Source organism: Lepisma saccharinum, chromosome 14 (genome assembly GCF_977018435.1).
Source record: "Lepisma saccharinum chromosome 14, izLepSacc3.1, whole genome shotgun sequence".
In the NCBI taxonomy this organism is placed as follows: Eukaryota; Metazoa; Arthropoda; class Insecta; order Zygentoma; family Lepismatidae; genus Lepisma; species Lepisma saccharinum.
The window spans coordinates 51982237-52005760 of NC_139242.1; the positions used below are offsets into that span (position 1 = coordinate 51982237).

General features: G+C 40.3%; 1 protein-coding gene across 2 annotated transcripts in view; it reads right to left on the reverse strand.

Moving 5' to 3' along the window:
• Window positions 1-23524, reverse strand: part of LanB2 (laminin subunit gamma-1) — a 351641-nt gene that overhangs the window by 164783 nt on the left and 163334 nt on the right. The window contains exon 1 of one of the 2 annotated variants that reach the window (XM_083135586.1): window positions 10016-10349. The exons of the other annotated variant lie outside the window; for it this stretch is intronic. Coding sequence (XP_082991712.1) covers window positions 10016-10163 — 148 coding nt within the window. The 5' untranslated portion in view covers window positions 10164-10349. Of the gene's footprint in view, window positions 1-10015; window positions 10350-23524 lie in introns of those variants that run through there. 2 annotated transcript variants of the gene reach the window in all.

Here is a 23524-nt window from a genome sequence, read left to right on the forward strand (position 1 = left end):
AAAATGAGGATGAATGAGGTAAAGATTCATGAAGGGAGAATCACAAACATATAGGGACGGCACAACACAGGATTATACTGGCTGAGAGCCCAGACGCCAGACCCTCGCTAATCTGCAAAATGCAATCCACGGTGTACTACGTGGAAGGGTCACTCCTTATACGTCTCCAGCCCACACATGTAACGTATATTTGTTTTAAAGTTCAAGTCATCTCTCTTCGATTCACCCATTTTCGTATGCAGCACGAACAGCAGCAATGAACGATCAAATCAACGGGTTCTCTCTCTTGAGGAACGACTGAATACGCTTGTATGTTGGGCTCCGAACAGAATCCTCCACGTTCAGATGGGACAAGCGTGGAAAGCTGGGAATCAAGCAACTGAAACCGCCTAACATGAACAGTGGGAAGAGAACGAATGAGCTTCCGACGAGAGCTGATGTTCCGATTAAGGGTTAAGAAGCAGTCGGGTGGGCGGGTCGCAGCTCTGGGCTAATTCGTAAAGAGGGTCTCCACCCGAATTGATCAAGCGCTCTTCCATTGCTGCACAGGGAGGAAGAATGCCTATGCGTCTACTTCGAGGTTAACACCACTTTCGAGAGCACTTCTGCCAAGCCACACACAGTTGAATCCTTTAGTACTACTACTTCTACTACTACTAATAACAATAATGTATTTGTTGAGTAGGCGAGGTTAAATCGCAGACTAATTTCCCAATCCAACCGTAGAAGATCTGGACTATAAAGGAGAAAGTCCACGTAAACCACATGGTCAGCAAACATTAGTGTAAACACGTTTTGAGTAGATATATCTATCACTAGGGCTCGGAAGTTGATTGAAAAATCTTTTTTTCCCCTGGGCCTCAAAGACAATGTTAAATCTGATAGGCTAGTAGTCAATTTCCCTTCAGTTAGATTCATAAAACGTTTCTATTTTGCATTTTTTGGTCTTTAGGTCATTTCCAGTATTTTTTGTCATCTTTGTTGCATTTTGTATCATTTTTTTTTAGGTTTCTTCTTGCTTGCTGTTTTGTGAATTTTAAATGCATTTGCTAGCATAATTTACATATTTAAATTTTCTAACATGGTATTTTTAGCAAGTATGGTCAATCCAAAAGCACAATATTATTTATTCTGAAATCTTTAGCAATGTGTTAAATGATTAATTGTGATAATAAATTTATTTTTCCTCCAGCAAACTTAAATCTTTTGGGTGAAGCCTATCTTGAGGTCCCCTTGCTGGCTGATATTATTATTCTAATATGCCTATACGATTTTAAAGTAACGTGATTCACAAGATAAAAAAAAAGTATGCAGGGGAAAAACAAGTGAATTTTCAGATGCTGGCCGGCCACTGTATCGCGGAAGGCCCACTTTGAAAGGAGGCGAATGCATTTACAGAAAAACCTCCTGGTGTATTTTATGTAACCTTGAAATAAAAATAAAGAAAACTACATTAGCATTTAATTGCATTTTTCCCCATTTGCTTCGATAGTTTAAACCACGAAACAACAGGTTTTATCGATTCATTCAACTCTCTTGTAATTCATGAAAAATCAAGCTTTCATTATAAAAGCGAAAATTATTCTTAGGTAATTTTTTTTTTAAAATTTCCAATACTTTAAAGGTCATCCTATAGGAATTTTTTAAAGATTTTTTAGGCAACGGATTAATTTATTTCAAAAGTGTGAGATATGTAAATATATATTTAGTTATTTTAATCAAAATATGGAATTAAATATGGACTTTCAATTGTCCAAAATGGCAATTTTTCATTAAACAAACTGCACATCTAGATGGATAAAATATATTAGCCTTACATGACATTAACTGCAATGCAAAATCCAAACAAATGGATTACCAAACTTTATTTTAAGTGCTGGATCGTTGATCTCCTATTGTCCCTGAAGACATATTTATGATGGGAAAGTGGTGCTCTACCAAGTTGCCCAGTTCGTCATAGGTGATCTGGGAATGGTTCTTTTGTTGACAAGAATGTTACAATGACAAATACATCGTCTATTTTCAAGATTTACGAACAAAATACAGATGAATTGAAAACCTTTGGTACTATTTAAAAAAAGAAAGAAAATGTAGCGTAGCATATCCGCTCGGTTTAAGAAATATTGACCCTAGCAGACCTTGCCAGCTCCTGCTCAGAAATGTGTAGCATAAGACTTTTACAGGAAATGGTAAGAACACTGGCCTATGACTTGAGGTGACGAGAGGCCAAGCGAGGTTTTAAATAGTTGCGCATGAGAGCGACACGAGGTCTTTTTACTTGGAATCATCGGAGAAACAGGAGCTATTGGTCTGTTTTCTAAATCGATCAGGGTAAGCTATCCTTCGCCCTTATCTGCCATTAGCATTGCGCAGTTCAGTATAAAACCTAATCATGAGTCTATGTTAATGTTAAGTTAGATATTTGTACCTGGCCCGTTCAGGGCTGTCTCTACCATCAAGAGTACTAATCGGGAGGGGCAAGTTACATCCCTATTTAAGATCCCCGCGTTCATGTTGGAACGCTACGGTACCATGAAAATGGAATATATGCCGGAAAATGTTTGAAAATATGAACTTTAGATGTAAAAACAACTAAAATATGTGCTAAAAGCCAGTATATGTAAAAATATGGATAATAAAAACATAATTTTTGGAGCTTGCATACCACGATTCGCAAAGAGAATTGATTTCAGCATTGTATAAAGATCTGTATTTACATATAAATCCGTTCCCTGGTCACATCCTCCGAGTCCTGCATATCACCATTCATCCCCATCGTCGCGACTAGCGAAAAGTGACAGAAAAGCGACTCAAAATAATCTACTCAATCAATCAACCAAGCTTGAGAATGTGAACGAGAAGAAAGTGCCACAAAAAAACGGTCCACCCTCGCAGGTGAACCAGTGCTGGCTGGCTAAGGATATGCGACACCTACTACCCCAGAAACGGTTAGAGTATAGTATATTTAGCAAGGCCACTAACCGTCTCAGCTGCTGGACCAATATAAACAAGGCATCAAAAGCCGCGCATGCCAGTAGGAGTCCACATCCATCATCAAAAATTAACAATTTCGTCGTTCCGCGTGCGCTGAAACAAGACCGGGGAGTTGGCACTTGGCCAGGTAGATCAATTATAGGATAGACAGTACCTAAATCGCACCCACATGCCAGAACGGTGGGACCTATCCGTCATTGTAGGGGAGGACGGTATCTTCTGTCGCTCTCCGTAGAGCTCTGAAAAGAAATTAGCATAAAAATAGTCTTCCCCGAACGCGACATTCAAAGTCGAATGACGTTCATTTCGTCGCCAGTCAGACGAGCCAGCTGACAAGTCAGAAGTGAGTGTTCCTGGTGTGGTGTGTTGCGCGTTTTAACAACTGTAAGCACCATCTCAGCTGCGGTATACTCGCACAGTGGTGCAGCGGCCTGCTTCAGGCAGTTTGGAGGAAGTGAAGGGAGAGGTGGTGAAAAGCACTGGCGTAGCCAAGCACGGGTTTAGCGGGACCGAACCCCTCTCGAAATTTTGATAAACGACACTGCTCTGCACTTTCGCACGAGGTGGACATTCATTTCAATAATGTCGAAATGTGAACTGCTACTGAAAGAAACGACAGAGGCAAAACAGAGCATGAATTTCTCCCCATGTTGGAAGTTGAGACGGTCTGTGAAAAATATAATGAATAAGTATTTACAGGACAGGACAGAAATATATATTCCTTATGGAGAGGAAACTTCAAGTTGCGTCTAATAAAATGGACATTTGGACTTTTCCAACCCCAAAGAACAAGTAAAATAATACTCCCATAAGCGTAATGCTAAGTTATAATACTCCCATAAGCGTAATGCCAAGTTATAATCCTCATATAAGCGTAATGCTAAGTTATAATACTCCCATAAGCGTAATGCTAAGTTATAATACTCCCATAAGCGTAATACTAAGTTATCTCCTCCTAAGACTATCCAGCGCACAGGCCTCTCTTACCTCAGCTCGATGCAGTTTAGGGTCTTTGCGTCTGGATGGACACGAACTCTTCCTTATCGAAGGGTCCCCCCACCCCCGGAAAAACAAATCTGGCTACTGCCCTGGTGAGAAGGAAAAGCATTTACTCTGGATAATATACCTAGGTGTCCTCCTCCGTAGTCGAGCGGGTTAAGGCGTTCACTCGTCTTGAGATCGTTCGCTGCGGGACGGCGTAGGTTCGAATCCGGCTCGGAATTTATTCGGCCTACGTATGGGGCCGGTGGCAACCCACCATCGTGAGGAAATTGGGAAGCTCCGAGTGAGTGAGCGTAACCCGGTCGAGAAGACCTACAACAACGGCTGGGGGTTCGTCGGGCTGATCACCCGTCACCCCACTACTGGTCTAAGACCTCCACGCTATAACAGGTGACGGAGGAACAGTGTGGGAGGGAGACCAGCAGTCGGTAGGTAGAGTGCCACACACGTAAATTTGCCGTTGCGTAGAAACGAATTTTCGTTTCGTCTCCCTCTCTCTTAGCATTATGTGTTCTACCCTGCTCGAAAACCTTCGCTATTGTTGCCACATTGTCATTCCATTCCTGGACACACTCGCGCAAACATCATTGAAAACAATTGAATAGCGCTTCAGCTCGCGGTTCCCACCGTTCGGTAGGGACGCTAATGTGGCAATATAGCACGGCGTAGTGCTTGCTTCTTTTATGCAGTGCATGTTCATTGGATAGCTAGTAACTAGTGTTGCCAACTGTAATAATGAAGCACTATTTCTGTCACGGAAGGGTAAAAGGCAGGTAAAGTAGCGGTGAGTTTTGTTGGATTGGAAGCACCATATTTTTATTTTATACTAAGTATTTGACCGGTTTGACGTTGTGTGCGTGTATTGCGTGTGTGTATGTAAAAGTGTGTGTTTGCTAATGAACGTTAAATTCCATAATGCCTCCAGTTCTGTCGAAGTTGAAATCAAAAACCTTGCATAGCCAAGCTCGGGAAATTCTAAGCAACGTGCACGAGTTCATGAAGGAGGAAGCCAGTCATGGTGTTAGCATCCCAATAAAGCATTTTGGCAAGAGAGCAGCGAACAGCAGCAACAAATTGTTCATATTTCATAATTTTGGAATTATTCAAAATAAATAAATTATGTGGCTCCAACATCATTTCAACTCTGGCTCCGGCACGTGTTCTTGTAGAAATTGCATAGAGGAGGCTGTCATTTTTGCTGCTTAATGCGATACATATTGTTTTCTGTGTTAAAATTGCCATGCTTTGATGGGTGACCAAGTTCATAGCAGGGCCGGCGGAAGGGGAGGGCGAACCGTCCCATCGCCCAGAGCGGCAAAATTTGAAGAGAAGAAAAAAATAAGCCTATTGAAAACTGTGATCGAGCGAGATATTCTTTTGCGCTGAATAGTATTGAAATAGCATAAGAAGTCTCATTATTTATTTTATATTTTGATGTTTCAGTTAGGAATATATTGATTTTCAATTTTCCGTTGCTGCGTAATGACCGGGGGGGGGGGGTCGAAATAGAGCGGCATCTGCCGCCACCTCCCAGGGAGGCAAAATGACTAGCGCCGGCCCTGGTTCATAACAAAAGAAAAAGCCGCGCAGCTTGTCGTCTAGTGGCAGTATATGTACTTGTTATTGTTGTGGAAGCCGGCATCCTTTGTAAATGTACAACAAAGGCAACCGACTGTCGCCGATCTCAGAGAGGAAATAATAATACTGCTTCAGGAGGAGTGTTATGGTGCAATTGTAGCGGTTTAACACGTTGGCATGTTATTATCTGCCGTTGCAGTTCCATACCAGTGTATACGGGTTTTGGGAGTGAAAAGTTAGAACGCCACCAGTGCATTAATGCAATGAAAAATAATATATATATTTTTTTATTTTGTTTGAAATCACTCAAATAAGGAATCGTATGAAGAAGTCTTCTTTGCAGCATTTTTGGTAATTTTACTTATGTGTTAGTTCATATTTTGCGAATTTTTAGTCCATATGTATGTAGCTACATACATAGTCACTTGTTAGTACATATTAATCCTAGTCCTGGTATAATGCATGACGTTTAAAACTCAACGTTAGATAGATCTGAATTCTCTAATTTTATTGTTGTACGTAACAGCTGTGCATCGGCGCACCGCAGCGATTTTTCTATCTGCTCCATTAGCAACACTGCTTCTTTAGTTCTGTCGCGCATTGCACGGCAGAATTATCTGCGCTGGACTCTAAGCCAAGGCCCGCCAAGGTGCTGTAGAGCTGTGGGGTTATGTTAATATACCTAGGTAGCTACAAGATAAAGAATAGATACTTCTACTTTTAACTGTCTGAATGTTAGTGGTAATGGTGTTTAATTAGTAATTATTCATTGCCTCAATTTCCAATTTTGCCGATCTGGGGAATGGCTACTGTTCTAGTACGCTAATCACTATACTCCACTGTGCACTCAGGAAAAGAAATAGAGTAAAAATTCGGACAGAATTCTGTGGGTGAGGTGTATTTTTTACATGTAGATTGTCCGAAAAATAGAGAACACAACTACAGAATTAATTCCAGGCCTTCGAAACGCGCCCAAACATTTCACCAAATAGCTATGGTGGCTGCAGTATCACCCAAGCAGACTATTTACTCGTGCGACTACCTAACCTAATCAGGCAAGTTATCTAGAAATATATTTCGGGGGGTTCCGAACCAAGTGTCTCATAATGATGATGATGATGTTTAAATTAAGAATTATAATAACAATAAATAAATAAATTAAAATAGTATTAATTAAAATATTCAAATTAATTATTATATTTTTATTACATTAATAGGTAGAAACACGGTACAAGGATAGTGATAAGTTCTTGGTAATATTTTATGCATGTTATTATAAGTAGTAATAAATCTTGCATAAATCTTCTTTGGTACTGTCATTCAAAATCGTGTGATACCAATATAATCCTTGCCTTCCAAGGACGTATTTAAGGGAGTCCAGGGGGTCCGGACACCTCCGAAAGATTTTTCAAGTATTAAAATTAAATAATGAAATTGTTTTCGTTTAGCCGTTGTTATATAGTTTCCTCTGAACGTATTTCGGGGGTCCGGACCCGCACCCCCCTACCCGAAAGACTTATTAGGTACAAAAATTAAATAATAAAAATATACTCGTTTAGCACTTGTTCTATAATTTCCTCGGAACTTATTGGAAGACAAGGATTTATATTGGGATCATACGGCTTTGAATGACAATACAAAGAAGATTTATGTACACTACTACTCAAAATAATATGCATAAAATATTAATCAGAAACTCACTTTTCTCCAACTACATGTAACATAATTTTTGTTATTCGATAAATATTCAATTATTCATCTATTTGACATTAATTCATTGCCAGGGCACTTGTTTTATGTAAATTATTCCGATCTTAACTACAGGTAAGCTACGTAATGAATATGCGCTGTTATATCTCTATTCTTATACAGTATTTTTACCTATTCGTGTAATAATAATATAATATTAATTTATGTATTGTAATTAGTATTAATTTGATTTAATATAATTATTTTAATTTAAACATTATTATTATTATTCCTGAGACACTTGCTTCGCCCCCCCCCCCCCCCGAAACATATTTCTAGATACGTGCCTGTTGCCTCCCCATTAGTTTGGTGGAAATAAATAACTCTAGATTGAACAACAAGTATATTTTCATTATTTAATTTTAGTTATTTTATTTTTCATTATTTAATTTAGGTACTTAGTAAGTCTTTCGGGGGGGGAGTGCGGACCCCTTGGACCCCCTAAATACGTCCAAGATCCTTGTTTTTTAGTCGAATGGGATACCGCGACAGTCACCACAACCTTTCCAACCTGTTGTGCTCAATGAGTTAAACCTACGCAAGTAGAGGTCGACATTGTCAATGCATTACCTTGCACTTCTTCAACCCACAGTGCGACTTCGGTCCTCCACTTGAAGACCTCCCGTGAGTGCGAAAGAGCCACCGTTTCCTCTTGCAAAAGACCATCCACGTGAGCTGGCCTTGAGAACAAAGGGGAAGTGTGTGTGTGTGTGTGAGGAAAGAGCTTCGTGATGGGATACGGAACGACCTAAGCCCGCCCATGGGCGCAGTATTACCGTTCCACGACTTTTCCAAACACGACAGGTACACCTTTAAAACTCCAAGGGTAAAAAAAAAAGTAAGGGGGGAGAGAACGTAACATTTGGTCTAAGTCACGTGACTCCACTTTGGATTGGCGCACCCAAAAACCATCGTAGATTCTAATTCCGTGCCAGATCTTTCTTTTTTTTCAGGGGGATAGGCTTACCAGCGGAGCCGGGTCCCTCGTGGCCGTAAATAAGGTAAGATGGTGCAACGGCACATTGAGTCGAAGGTCCCTCTTCAGGTGAGGTCAAAAGAACAGAGAAAAAAGTAACCCTACCCTTTTCTCTGCAGCCGAGCCCTGCCAGCCCTCCTCATTCCAAGTCTGTAAACTTGCCGTGCTGCTGCAGGATTCATAAATAACAGGATTTTATTAAATTTACGTCCAGCAGTGACAGAGCGGCGAGATAGGCTGCGCGAATTTTCACGTAAACAGGTTATGTTCCCATCGCCCTGGAACTGTAGGTGGGTCACGCGTAAGCATAAAGTATGAAGAAGTGATCTCGTGTATTGTATATAGTCTATACATGTTTACCAGCCTCTGTGACGGAGTGGTTAGGGTATCGCCCTAAGACCCAAGGTTCAAATTCCGATAAGACAGTGGTGTGCGTTTCTCCAATCATTTCATCCCTTATCGTCGGGGTCCCGAGTTCGATCCCGGTCGAGGAACATGTAGGTCGGATCCCACATTATAAACGGAAGGTCCGGTTCCGACTAGCCCATCTGTGCATTAGTGGACTTCGAAAAAACTTTCATAACTTTCTGGAGAATGAATGAGTGAATTGTTGTTTTAAGTCAACTTTATGCACAGCAATCGGGACTGGACCTACAGTTTAAAGTGGGATCCGAACCACTATGTGCCTCAAACGGGTATTGAACCCTGCACCCGTTGATTACAATGCGACAACGCTACCACTGCGGCATCAGGGAGGCCCTATTCTGAAGAGAAAAATGTGTTTGATTACAACAGCACAAATACTATTTTCAAACTAGTTGCAAAACAAAAACTGTTTTACATAGCACAGACCTTTTGTTTGGTCCCCGCACAATGAAAGTAGTCCTACAGTTACCCTTATTGGAAAATAGATCTTTTTTACCCCTCACTTCAACAACTCGCACACAATTAGATTCAATCTCTTATTGTTAGGATGGCTTAAATTGTAAAGTGCAATAATGAAATATATCTCTTTCCGATTACTTTCACTACTTGGTGAAAACAAGCTTCATAATTCTCGCCACTTGCAGTTCCATGCTGTAACTAGTAGGTGCTACGTGGATTGTTAGTTATCTTAACTATTTTGACTATATTAAGGCCACTACTCTAACTCATTAGGTTAATCGTGACGACGAGAATGAATGATGAGATAAAACAGATATCGGACAAGCCCAGTATCGAACCTAGGACTCCTGATTTCATGGCGCGCTCTGGTAACCACCCTGGTTATTTGTAATATCTGGTGAAAATAGCTCACAATTACTCACACACAACGTGGCCTAAAGGTTGCAACAGAAATTGTATATAGTTGGGAGGGTGACGTTAGACCTGGCCTGCGCTTACACATATATAAATCCAGTCTGGATAGGGATACGAAGCGTGTAGCCAAGGGTATATGAAGAGTTTTCCATTGGCGGGGATTTAGGGTAAATTTGGCGCTCGATACCCGATGGGGGGATATACTGGTTCGGATCCCACTTTAACTGTAGGCCCAGTCCCGATAAGCCTTACTGTGCATAAAGTGAACTTAAAACACCAAATCAATCATTCAATTGAAACGGGAACTTAAAAAAATTTGCGCAAAAATGGCCATAAATGAAACGTATATTAAAAATTTTAAAGGGATGCTGCAGAAAATTTATGGGGTGTACGAATAAATCACCGTGTGCAACTTACATGATCCTGTAAACCAGGGTGTTATTCCGTCCCACGTCGTGGCCCATCCTTCCAGGAAGTTTGCGAACAGGAGGACAAAGAACATCAAGTGCACCACACCACTACTCGCCCTCCTGGGCAAAAGCACACAGCACCGTACCACTTCCATGCGTAACACTAAAACCACAAACCCACACACGGCGCACTGTCAACGCGTAAAGAACAATCACATGGCCGAAAAAAGGAGACTGCAACTACTTCATATTCGTTCCGTAACTGGGAATTTCCGAAAGCGCTACAGGTGTTCGCATTCCACGACAGGACGCGAAAATCAAAAAAATCAACCTCTTCTCTCCGTCGCCGGCAACAGACTGGAGGCTCGCCAGCCGGGCGGGGGGCCAGGTAAGAGACTGCGGAGGGCGGGCCAGCCAGTGCGCTTAATAGTCCAGACGCCATGGTTTTCCCTTTCCCAGAACAAGCATTGGACATAGATTGACCTGCGACAACCTGTGCTTTTTGCCTCTCCTTGGCCACCCTCGCGAAAGGTGTTCTTCAACAATAACACCGCGTTCGGGCGTGAGCGCCATAAACAGCTCAGGAATGCCCCGCGGAACGGACGCATTTTGAAGTTTCGGAGGGTGGAAGGGATGAAGCCACGGTTGCGGCACCCTGACGGAGCATTTTTTAAAACATATAAGTACATTTTTTCTGTTTTTCTTATCTTACGATGCTTTCCTGCCTCTAGACTAATCGCTACTATGAGGATGAATGATGGTGGACATTTATTGAACATAACGTCGAAATGTGAACTACTACTGAAAGAAACGACAGAAGCAAAAGAGGGCATGAATTTCTTCTCCGCATGTTGTAAGTGGAAGCTGATTTTTAAGTTGATTATAAACCAGATACGATCTGCGAAAAATATGCTAAATAAGTGTTTACAGAGGATCAAATATATTCCTTACAGCGAGACAACTTCAACTTTAAATAACATCTAAACATTTCGACTTTTCCAGCAAATGAAATCTTCAGCCAGTTCTATTTCCGTTCATATGTTTTTCTGCGCCATCGGAAGTTTGATATTCCCAGAACAAATAAAATAATGCTCCCATAAGCGTAATGCTGTTTTCTCCTCCTTCTATAACCATCCAGCTCACATGCCTCTCTTTTCCCAGCTCGGGACCGAGAAAGGTGGGTGGGGATCAAAATTATATTTTTGTCTTTTCCGTTGAAAGCCAGGGAGGTTCACATGAACCGCTGAACCAATCGGCTTGGTCCAGTTGCCGTGGTGAGGTAAAATTCTCGTGGTATTCTTCGTTGTCAATTTTTTCGTCTCGAGTTGTTTTCGGAACAGGTGGCACCCTCTCAACAGGCCATTCACGGCGAAGGCTATTGGTTGCCGGTCTCCGATTCACAGGTTTTTTTTTACCTGAAATGCGAGCGAAGGGCGCACGTTGACAGCAAAAGGTGTGTACGACTGTACAAAAGTCAGACGTGTAGTAACACCGCTTTTCTTCCCCATGAAACTCCCACAACTGGAGGCGAAAAGTCTGGGTTTCCTGAATTTTATTCTTTGGCCGGTCAGACATTACAGTTTAACATGGGATCCGAACCACTACGTGGCTTCTCTGGATATTGTAATCCGGGACACTAAAATGGAAAAAAATACAAGAAAAATGTACAGGAGAGAAGACTGAATCTAACGTCAGTGCATCCATAGCCTTCATTGAAGATATGTACCATCCCAGAATTTGCCTTGACTTACTGAGGAAAAACACAGACAATTTTAAGTGAAGACGGCTTGTCCAGGATTTGTACCTGCGACCAGAAAATGAGATTACAATTTTAATTGCATGGGAGTACTACAGATCTTAACGATACAGAGTAGAAATTGCAGCCATTGTGCCCATAGGAATTTTTACAACCCAATATACCATTAACGAAGTGGAAAAATGATGTCGTAAATCGTGTTTTGCGGTTTGGGATGGGATACGTGCTGGATTCTGATAATGACCATTCTCATCTGATGCGGGCGAACTGCCCTACACCCTGCATTAATCATTGTTACAGGTGTACGCTCTTAAAGCTGGAATTATGACTTGGCCTAACTTGAAAAGCGCCTGTTAAAAGATTAGAGTGTCTGGGCCTTGTCTTTATAGGTAGAACTCAATCCAACAATTCCATAAGAGTTAATTTGGAAATAATGTAAATTGCAACTGTCCCCAGTATGGAGCAGTTTGTTGCAATAATTAAATAAAATAACTTTTCAAATGTCACTTAACACATGAGTATATTGATCAATCTTTTACAGTCACCTAGTAACGAATATTAAAAAAAATAACATCAATATTGGATAAAGTAGTACAACATAATTTTCTTCTTTCTTTTCAGATTAAAACAAAACCAAATAACAAAATATAATTGCAAAAATTGTCTTTGAATTAAAGAACTGTTGCAAAATCTCACCCTCTGTTATATGAGAATTCCTGAGAATATGGTGGAATTCCAAATTAGGTGTGAGAATTCAAGATGGCTTGGGCTAGCAGAAGAAACTTCCAGTAGCTTGTTATCTCAGTCAGGTGGAGATATACACTATGATGTGCTAAAGTTTGATGATGTCTCTAAATTGCATTTTTAAACGTTCACAGAAGAATGTTATAGGTAATGTATGCACTGTGAACTAATTAATGACTGCCAAACGTATATTCCATTCTATCCAATCAACATACGTAGTTTATGTGGAAATGGAACTACCTGGATTTACGAATCTCGGAAGGGGTAACGTTACAACTTTACATGTTCTTCACATTCAGAACGGATACGGTAAATCGTAAATGAACTTATTATTTTTTCTACTTTTAGTAAACACGATAATCGCAGTCGAACTCGCTCTCTAAAGGGAAAATCAACTTTACCAAATTTTATGGTGAAGAGGAAGCAGTTAAAAATATCCCAATAAGAACAAAATCTATTGCAGTCAAGGCGTTCTGAAAAATTAAACTTTGAACATGTGTGCTTATCGCTAACTTAACCTTTTGTTCCCCTGTCCTCTCTATCTTGCCCTTTACTCTCTGTTTTCCTTTAATCTTCCTTTCACTGTCTCTACTCTACCTCCCTTTCTCTCCTTATCTCTACCTCTCTGTTTCTTCCCTGTCTATACCTTCCTCTCATTTCTTTTCACTGACTCTACTCTACCTCTCTTTCCTTCCTTATCTCTAACTCTCTGTTTCTTCTCTGTCTCTACCTTCTTCTCTATCTCTACTCTACCTCCCTTTCTTTTCTTATCTCTACCTCTCTGTTTCTTCCCTGAATCTACTTTCCTCTCATTTCCTTTCCCTGTCTCCACTCTACATCCGTTTCTTTCCTTATATCTAACTCTCTGTTTCTTCTCTGTCTCTACCTTCCTCTCATTTCCTTTCACTGTCTCTACTCTACATCCCTTTCTATCATTATTTCTACCTCTCTGTTTCTTCCCTGTCTCTACCTTCCTTTCTTTTACTTTCACTGTCTCTACTCTACCTCTCTTTTCTTCCTTATTTCCACCTCTCTGTTTCTTCCCTGTCTCTACTTTCCTCTCTTTTCCTTTCACTGTCTCTACTCTACCTCCCTTTCTTTCCTTATTTCTACCTCTCTGTTTCTTCCCTGTCTCTACCTTCATTTCTTTTACTTTCAATGTCTCTACTCTACCTCTCTTTTCTTCCTTATTTCCACCTCTCTGTTTCTTCCCTGTCTCTACTTTCCTCTCATTTCCTTTCACTGTCTCTACTCTACCTCCCTTTCTTTCCTTATTTCTACCTCTCTGTTTCTTCCCTGTCTCTACCTTCATTTCTTTTACTTTCACTGTCTCTACTCTACCTCTCTTTTCTTCCTTATTTCCACCTCTCTGTTTCTTCCCTGTCTCTACTTTCCTCTCATTTCCTTTCACTGTCTCTACTCTACATCCATTTCTTTCCTTATTTCTACCTCTCTGTTACTTCCCTGTATCTACTTTTCTGTCTTTTCCTTTCACTGTCCCTACTCTACCTCCCTTTCTTTCCTTATTTCTACCTCTGCGTTTCTTCCCTGTCTCTACTTTCCTCTCTTTTCCTTTCACTGTCTCTACTCTACCTCTCTTTCTTTCCTTATTTCTACCTTTCTGTTTTTTCCCTGTCTCTACTTTCCTCTCTTTTCCTTTCACTGTCTCTACCCTACATCCACTTCTTTCCTTATTTCTACCTCTCTGCTTTTTCCCTGTTTCTACTTTCCTCTCATTTCCTTTCACTGTCTCTACTCTACTTCCCTTTCTTTTCTTATCTCTACCTTTCTGTTTCTTCCCTGTTTCTACCTTCCTTTCTTTTACTTTCACTGTCTCTACTCTACCTCTCTTTCTTTCCTTATCTCTACCTCTCTGTTTCTTCCCTGTCTCTACCTTCCTCTCATTTCCTTTCACTGTCTCTACTCTACATCCCTTTCTTTCCTTATCTATACCTCTCTGTTTCTCTCCTCCCTCTCTCGCTTTACCTGTCTCCACTTTCCTTTCTTTGCCTTGTCTCTATCTCCCTCTCTTTCTTCCCCTGTCTGTACCTCTCTCTCTTTCTTTCCCTGTTAATACACTCTTTCTCTTTCTGTCCTCTCTATACCTCTTTCTTTCTTTCTTTCCCTATCCATACCGCTCTTTTTCTCTCTCAGTCCCTGATGTGTTTTCCCCTTCAGTTTGCATAATTCTGCAGTCGAATCTCTTTCTCTCCTCCTAGTAATATATCCCCCTCTCTCTCTCTGTTTTCCTTCCTCCCTGCCTATATTTCTCTCCAGTGTAGTATTTGAAAATTTTCCAATGGGGGAAATTCCAGTAACTACTCTGGAAGCATTCCATTCTACAAAATTATGTATCTAGTCCGCCCCTAAAGCCGAAAATAAGCAACCAGAACATCTTTCTCCCGTTCTGTCTCCTTTTCTCTTCTTTCTCTCGGTTTGTCAATGCCTTTGAATGTACGGTACTCTTATCCCGCCTCTCCACTTCTTCCCCTCACCGTCTGTTTCCAACCATCCTCTTTCTTTCATATCATACAAATGAACTGGTTTCGTAACATTAGTAAATTAGTTGCAATAATTCAAGCCTGTTGAGTGTTGCGTAATATGAACAATGCAACATTTGAAGAGTCATTGTATTGCTAAATTGGTACGGAAGCCATGGTAATAAGTGAGGCTGAGAGATAGGGTGACCAGACGTTCCGTTTTAACCGGGACAGTCCCGTTTCAGAGCCGTGTCCCGGTCGTCCCGTCCATATTATTAAAAGGCCACTATTTGTCCCGTTTTATAAAAGTCTAGGCGTTATCTTGAAAATCAAGTCTAAATTTGAGAGACTTTGACACAAACTCAAAAGATAAATCTATAGTTATGTGTCTGATCTGTGGGATAAGGTTTTCGGGGAGATTTATAAACGCGGTTGATGAAGAATAAAGCTGCCTTCAAGATTGGTTCTTCTGCTAAATACTTCTGATTGATCTTGAGTTGGTCTTTTCAGTCCACTTTATGCACAGTAAGGCTAATCGGGACTGGACCTACAGTTTAAAGTGGGATCCGAACCACATGTGCCTCCACTCAACTTTAGCGTAGGACTAACATCAAAGGTTGATCAGAAAGGACGAGAAATCGAGATTATAATCATTAATAAGTTTTCACAACGGGAGATCGTATTTCATTTATTGTTTATGATGTATCATTTATGTGATCCATCCTATCATAAATGATGATAATATGTTAATAACAACAATAATTTTATAATTAGACTTCACCGATTTTTCAGGAAGGGGGGGTAAATGTACACTGTGATCTCCTTGGTATGTCCCGTTTTTGGGTCAAAATATTATGGTCACCCTATAGCGACATAAACGAAACACAATACCACGTCGATTGATAAACTCTTGCGCTTGAATTTCTGATTGCAGTATTATTAAGATAATATACTTCGAAGCAAATCGAAATATAAAGCTACTGCCCTTCCAGCTGCATGAAGAAATGCGCGAAAGAATGAGAATCGCAGTTGTATGGGATTTTATGAAAGTAAGGATCCTATGCCCTGTTGTCAAAAATGGTCGAAATCAATGTTGTTTCGCACACAAGAGTGGCGGAGTGATTAGCACAGCGCGCTACGACGTCAGGGGTCCCAGATTCGAATCCCGGCCTGGAGGTTCATTGTGAGTGTCCCTTCATCAACTTCAACTTCATCGTGTCATCGCTCATCCTCATTGTCGCGATTAGCCAAAAGTGGTAGGAAAGCGACACTAAATTATTAAAATCAAATCAAGTTTGTACCAAGTCACATTTAACATGTCAGTGATTTGTGGACGATCTGGATGCAGCTTATTAAATTTATCAGATACTTTTTATCGGCCAAATAATAAATCGTATGGTTCCTGTCTTATGGAACACCCTGTACAATGGGATTGTCTTGAATTCTTTTTTGCAATAATGAAAATGGAACTTTCCTTTCTCCAGGTATAGTTCCAAGAAACGAAAACATTCGTGACTACTATGAAACGTGCTCGTATACTCCTCACCACCTGTATTTCGCTTTTGCATGCAGGCAGAACTCCTGTCCGCTGGTGGGCAGGCACAAAGCCCAGCCGCCGGGCTGCAGCGAGAGTTAAAAGATCACGCAAGCGGAGCTCAACTTCCACATCATTGCCGATCGTAATGGCGGTCACCTGCTGACTGCGATGCCAGAGTTTTATGGCCTCTTGCGAAAGAGGGCGTGGTCACCTTGGCGCGCAGAATCAACAGACCACATGTTACATATCCCCGAGTTTCCTTTCCAATCAGCCTGTCCAAGGAGTTTCGCATGGGGAATTACGACTTCCTTTGGCGGTCTGCCATATTTCCATACGTGTAAGTCTTTTTAAGGGAAATCTAAAGCAACTGGAACAGGGGTATAGCCCCATTTAACCGTTTTCCGCATGCTCGGAAAGGTACATGCTCGTACAGCCACCAGCAATAAAAATGCGTACCTGGTGCTGAAATACTCGCTTCTTAGCATGGACGTTATGTGGGTTGCCTAAATCTACGGCGATGGTTGAACTTCAATGCCAAGTTTGGCCACCGCCGTACAGTTAGGCAATACACATAACATCCATGCGAGGAAGCTAGTATTTCAGGACCAAATGGTCCACTTTTTGACTGGTGACATACCTACCGACCAATAGATGAGAATGAGTGAAGGCGGCTTCTTGATCCCCTAAAATACGTATAAAGCAAGGTAAAAGGTAAAGTCTTCCCCTGTGCTTAGCACCCACCACGCCATGAAGGCGTATATACCGCGTTTGTTACAACCTGTCCCGGTTCCCGCGCTAGTTGCTCCCTGGATTTTCTCGGTGCTGGGGAAAGTCAAAGCCCGGCAGCCAATTAAAATACGCAACGTCGCAACAGCGTCTACGTAAGCGCCTCTCTTCTGTCTTCCATTCGCTCCTCGCTGCCCAGCAGACGATTTTTTCCTCGTTTCTCATTGGCACCGAAACTGTCGAGCGCTCCCTAGCGCGGGAAAGGGGACAGGTTGTAACAAACGCGGTGTAGGTAACGCCCCACACTTTCTTGATCCGGTCGTGAGTGGGGGTGATGTGATCAGCATCACGCCCCTGACCGCCTTTACCCCCCAGGGTCTCCCGCAGGTACCCATGTTATTCGACCTGAGGAGCAAAGTAATGAAGAGTAATATATGTGTTTTCGGCTTTTTGGCAAACGTCACACTTTTTTAGTTAATAATCCTGGACGCTGTTTTTTTTTTTGGAATGGAAAACTTTTTGAGTCTCTTACCCCAAAGTTAACCCCAAGGATTGATTCTACCCGTTCAAAATTTGAGCGCAAGTCTGATTCTGCCTCCTCAAATTAGGTCCAAAGTTACGCCCATGGTCAGCTTGACAAGTCCATCTTGTTAGTGATAGGCATGGATGTCCGGAAGGTGAGCAAGGAGAAGGTCTTGAAAAAGAAAGTCAACCAAAAATTATATATTTCTTATATATAATTTCATTTGTCATAGTACTTATATTGTTATTAATGCAAGGACGTTGCAGGAACATGATAACTTCAAAGCAGAGGCGTGGCGTGGCGTGCATGTTATCGAAGGTAACAGCAAGATGTAAAGAATTAAAAAGTTGTTTCAATACAATGACCACATTGTTAAATACGTTAATGAACACCGTTGCCGTCGAGTAGATATTGCGTAGGACATTTTTTTCTGCAGCCGACAGAAGCGAAGAGGGAGGCCGTTCCGCTACCCTGAAGAGGCAACAAGGGAGAAGAGGGCTCCAATGCAAGGAAAGAGCGGGGAAGGACTTTGGGGCATAGTGTGCTATGGGGTTATTCATATGCCTGTTAAGGGGCCATGTTGCCGTTCAAACCTACCGGATCAGCCAGTGTTGTCACATCGGATTGGCAGAAAAAAGCTAAATCCCACCTAAAATAGGAATTCCATTTCTGTGAAGCAACTAGAGGTAGAACTACAACCGAGACCAGTTAGGTAATAGACAAAAATATAGTTCCTTGGTGTGATTCGTGATTTGGACAAACCTTGCTCCAAAATACTAAGTTGGCAACAATAGTACGTACAGCTGAGCTTCCCTTCCACAAAGGAGCGGGGTTCTGTCGTCTGCTCATTGCTCACCACACGAAAGTCAAACTGACCCGAGAAAAGTGTGGATCTTCTTCTTCCCCTTCGCACCTCATTGCAAACAAACAGAGCCAGATGAAGAATTGACAAGGGTCTACCACTATTCATTGGATTTTTGCGGTAACTGTCTCGTGAGTGGTAGTTCTTTCTAGGAGTTTTTTGTGGCTAAATCACTGTGCTGATTGCAACACAAGAACGAAATGAACAAATATCTAGCCAGAGGACATGTCTCCTTTACCGGGGGTGATAACGTCTAGCAGACATAATTGTCGTACTGATAGCCGGTAACACTTTTGAAAAAGTCACGCCACGCCACTGCTTCAAAGTAAAGAAATGTATATACCACGCGGGTACTAACTAACTAACTAAATCTCTAGCCTTCTTAAACCCGAAGGTTCATGGCTGCAGCAACATAGGCCTTCCATCTTTCCCTATCTTGATCAAGATCTATATACTCTTTTCCATCCGTACCGATTTCCCTTAGGTCCATCTCAACGTTGTCCCTCCATCTTCGTCTTGGCCTTCCTACAGGTCTCTTACCATCAGGTTTCCCAACAAGAATCCTGGAAACTCCTCTTTCCTCCCCCATTCGTGCCACATGGCCTGCCCACCTAAGTCTTCTTGATTTAATTATTCTAATAATATCTGGACATGAATACAAATTATGTAGTTCTAAATTATGTAACCTTCTCCACTCACTTGTCTCCTCATCCCTTTTAGGTCCAAAGATTTTCCTAAGGATCTTATTTTCAAATACTCTCAATTTATGTTCCTCTTTCAATGTAAGGGACCAAGTTTCACATCCATATAATACTACAGGCAAAATTACTGTTTTGTATATTTTAACTTTTAGTTTCTTAGATATTAAACGAGAAGACAAAAGTTTATGAAGAGAGAAGTAACATGCATTTCCTGAATTAAGCCTACTTTTTATTTCCTCTTTAATATAATTTTCATTTGTTAATATTACTCCTAAGTATTTGAATTTGGAAACTGTTTCAAACGAGTTGTTATCAATAATTAGATTTTGATTATTATCTACCACTTGGTTTCGGCCTGTAAGCATATATATTTAGTTTTCTCTTTGTTCACTTCCAAACCTATCTCATTAGCAGTTTTGAAAAATATTTTAGCATTATTCTTAATTGTATTCACATCATCCCCCAGTAAGTCTACATCATCTGCATATGCTAACAACTGAGTCACACCATTTAATTTTAGTCCTTCTTTAGTTTCTTTTACCTTCCTAACAGCATATTCTAAGGCAAAATTAAAGAGCAATGGAGATAATGCATCTCCTTGTTTTAACCCATCATGAATTGTAAATTTGTCAGACATATTAATACCCACACGAATTTTACTTTCTGTTTCACTGGTGCATATTTTTATCATACTAACAAGCTTCTTAGGTATTCCAAATTCTACTAATATATTATATAATTTATCTCTTTTGACCGAATCATATGCTTTTCTGAAATCAATGAATAGCTGATGGACATTTTGATTATATTCCCACTTTTTTTCAAGTGTCTGTCTGATGTGAAAAATTTGATCTGTTACGTTTAAATCCACATTGATAATCACCTATAATTTCATTAGCATATGGGGTTAGTCTTGTTAAAAGAATGTTAGATAATATTTTATATGTTGTTGAGAGTAGAGAAATTCCACGGTAATTATTGCAGTTCATTTTATCACCTTTTTTAAACACAGGAACAATTATGGATTCTTTCCACTGTTGAGGGATTTCTTCTTTATTCCATATTAAACAAATTAATTTATGAATTTGACATATTAATGAATTTCCACCATATTTAATTAACTCAGCTGGTATTAAATCAATGCCAGGTGATTTGTTATTCTTTAGCCTTTTAATAGCATCTTTAACTTCAGTCAAGTTAGGTTCTGGAACTAAAGGTTCTGCTGTGTGTACTTCATTCACTTCTGATTTATCTCCTACATGGACATTTAAAAGGTCATTAAAGTAGTTCTTCCATCTATTTAGAATATCGCTTGGGTCAGCTAGAAAATCACCGTCTTTATCTTTTATCAAGTTTACTTTAGGTTGCCACCCCTTTCTAAACTCATTTACACCTTTATATAAATCTCTGATATTTTTATTTTTGCTGTTTGTTTCAATTTCGTTAATTTTGCTTTTCAAGTAATCTTTTTTTTTACTTCTAAACGTGCGGTTAACTTCTCGCTTTATTCTATTATAATTGTTTAGATTTGTATCATCAGAGTTATTTAACCACCTAAGTCTAGCCTGATTTCTTATTTCTATTAGATTATGACATTCATTATCAAACCATGGCTTACTTTTTCTCGGTTTATGGTATCCTATACTTTCTTTAGCTGCTGATTCTATTGCATTACGTATGTGCTCCCAATTCTTAATTACGTCTGTTTCATTTATATTTTCATCATCGTTTAAATCCTGCAAAACATCAAATCTATTTGACAGTTTAATTTGGTAATCTTTCTTAATTCTTTCATCAGTAAACTTTCCTGTATCAAATTTTAGAACTTTTAGATTTTGTTGCTTATGATTTATCACTGAGAGTCTTTCTCTTAATTTAGCAATTACTAAATAATGGTCACTGGCACAGTCAGAACCTCTATGTGTACGAACGTCAATTATACTAGTATGCCTTCTCTTATCAATGAGAATATGATCTATCTGATTATGAGTTTTACCATCTGGAGAAGACCAGGTATATTTATGGATATCTTTATGTTTAAAAGTGGTACTTTTCACAATTAAATTCTTTGAGGTTGCAAAAGTAATCAATCTTATACCACGCGGGTACTGGTACCATATATACTTCTCATCCTAACCACAGCACACAGAGATAACGACATGGATGTGCATGGACTCAAGATTAAAAAGGTCGCATCTGGATTATATAACTTAACAGGCAGAGCAAACAATTAAATTCTTAACGGTATACTATTGTAAATTTTGCATTAACTTCTAACTGGAAACTTCATTGTTGCAGGTCAACAAGGCTCTGCAACCTGGACAAACAGCCAGCGTGTAGTTTGTTTCCTGTTCCCTGAGTCGACCTGGTGTGATCGCCTCATCCTCATCGTCGCGATTAGTCAAAGGTAGCAGAAAGGCAGGCAAGCAAGGGACAAGAAAGGGAAGCCAAAGACACAGCAAGGGCAGTTCCGTAATGTCACCTTCAACATTCATTAAGGAATATAATTCGACACCCATTCTCGTCAGTCCCCGCCCAAGAAACGACTCTGGCCCGTTCGACCACGCGGCCTGTTTGCTATTGGCAGAGCGTCCCTTGGAAGGTGTGTAGAACAAAGGTAAAAGATAATGAGGAACGGACGAATAGAGAAGACGTGAGCGTAATACAGAAGAGCGTGGAATGACAGATGAGGACGAAAGGAGAGCTGACGGGGTTTGATAAAGAGGCCGTCCAGTCATCCAAGATACAACTGGATGGCTCCCCGTTACGGACTTGTCGAGATGAGGACTTTGAAAAATGACCCTTTTAACCAAACATTTCAAAAAGCACAAAAAAGAAGTGGTCGTTTTTTCCTCTGGAGCAGCCTTGTCGTGAGATCCAGAGAAATAAGAGTAAGTCACGTAACTATGTGCTTTGCTCCGACAGCAAATGCCAGAGTGGACCTGTTATGTCTTTGTTGGACGTCCCCGACCTGTGTGGAACAATTATGAGCCATATGGAGGGCGGGTTTCCACGAAACTATGCGAAACACGAGAGTTCATCTTTAGTTAAACATACCCTGTTACCAATATGTTCCTCATAAGAAATAAAAAGATGAACTTAGCACTAAACATTGAAAAACATGTGACGTATCTCCACCAATGGCGGATCCAGAAGTTAGCCCGTTACTTCACCTCACTGAGAATCAATTTTAACCTACGCTTGCACGGTTTTATATAAACAATATATGGTCCTGTTAACAGGAAACAACTATGTTCTAGAGACCAGCACTTTTTGGCAAAAATAAGGGTCCAGTACTGGAATAGATCATTATTACTGTATATCGTTATTATCATAATTCCTCCCATCGTCGCGGTAAACTGAACGATCATATATGAGGAGTAATATGAAGAAAGAAAAAAAGAATATATATCTGCTGGAGTTTTGGGTTCTATTCCCTTTTGCGGCATCGGAGCCAAATTTAAACTGTAGGTCCAGTTCCGATTAGCCTATATCAGCAAAAGGGCTTAAAACAAATTTATATTATATATATAATCCTGATTCATACTTGTAATGCACCGAGTATTAAGCTACAGTTTAACGCTTCACATTCTTGATTGAATTTGGTTTGTCACGGGCTGCTAATTTAATAACTAACTAATTAACTCAATTAACTCAACTGAACTGAGCTTAGCAACGCAACAACGAAGAATCGTTCGCCTCACCTGCTGGGCGAATTAAACATTACATGAATTATAATACGGTCAGGATAAGTGCCTAACAGTCGGAGTTACCGAGAATAAACCTAGGAGGATTTGATTTTATATACCTGAAATGACGTTACATAATACTACGGTGGTTCTGAATATACACATATATTAATGCACAGATAAATACACATTACATCTTGCCCTCTTTCACTCTATCTCACATTCATTCTCTCATTCTATGGCATATTGCGACAATATGACAAATACAAAGGTTAGATTACTTACTACTTTGACCATACTCTTGCTCTGTCTTGGCTACATTGCCTTTTACAATTTATCGTTTAGGATTTTAAGTATAAAGTGAATAATTGTTCCTTGTGCGAACCCCTTCTATCTTTTCTGAAGGTATAAATATATTCAATGAATTATTGTTTGCTGTTAACATAAACTCTCATCTTTAAATTGATTACTCCGTCGGAAAACAGATGTCTAGGGATG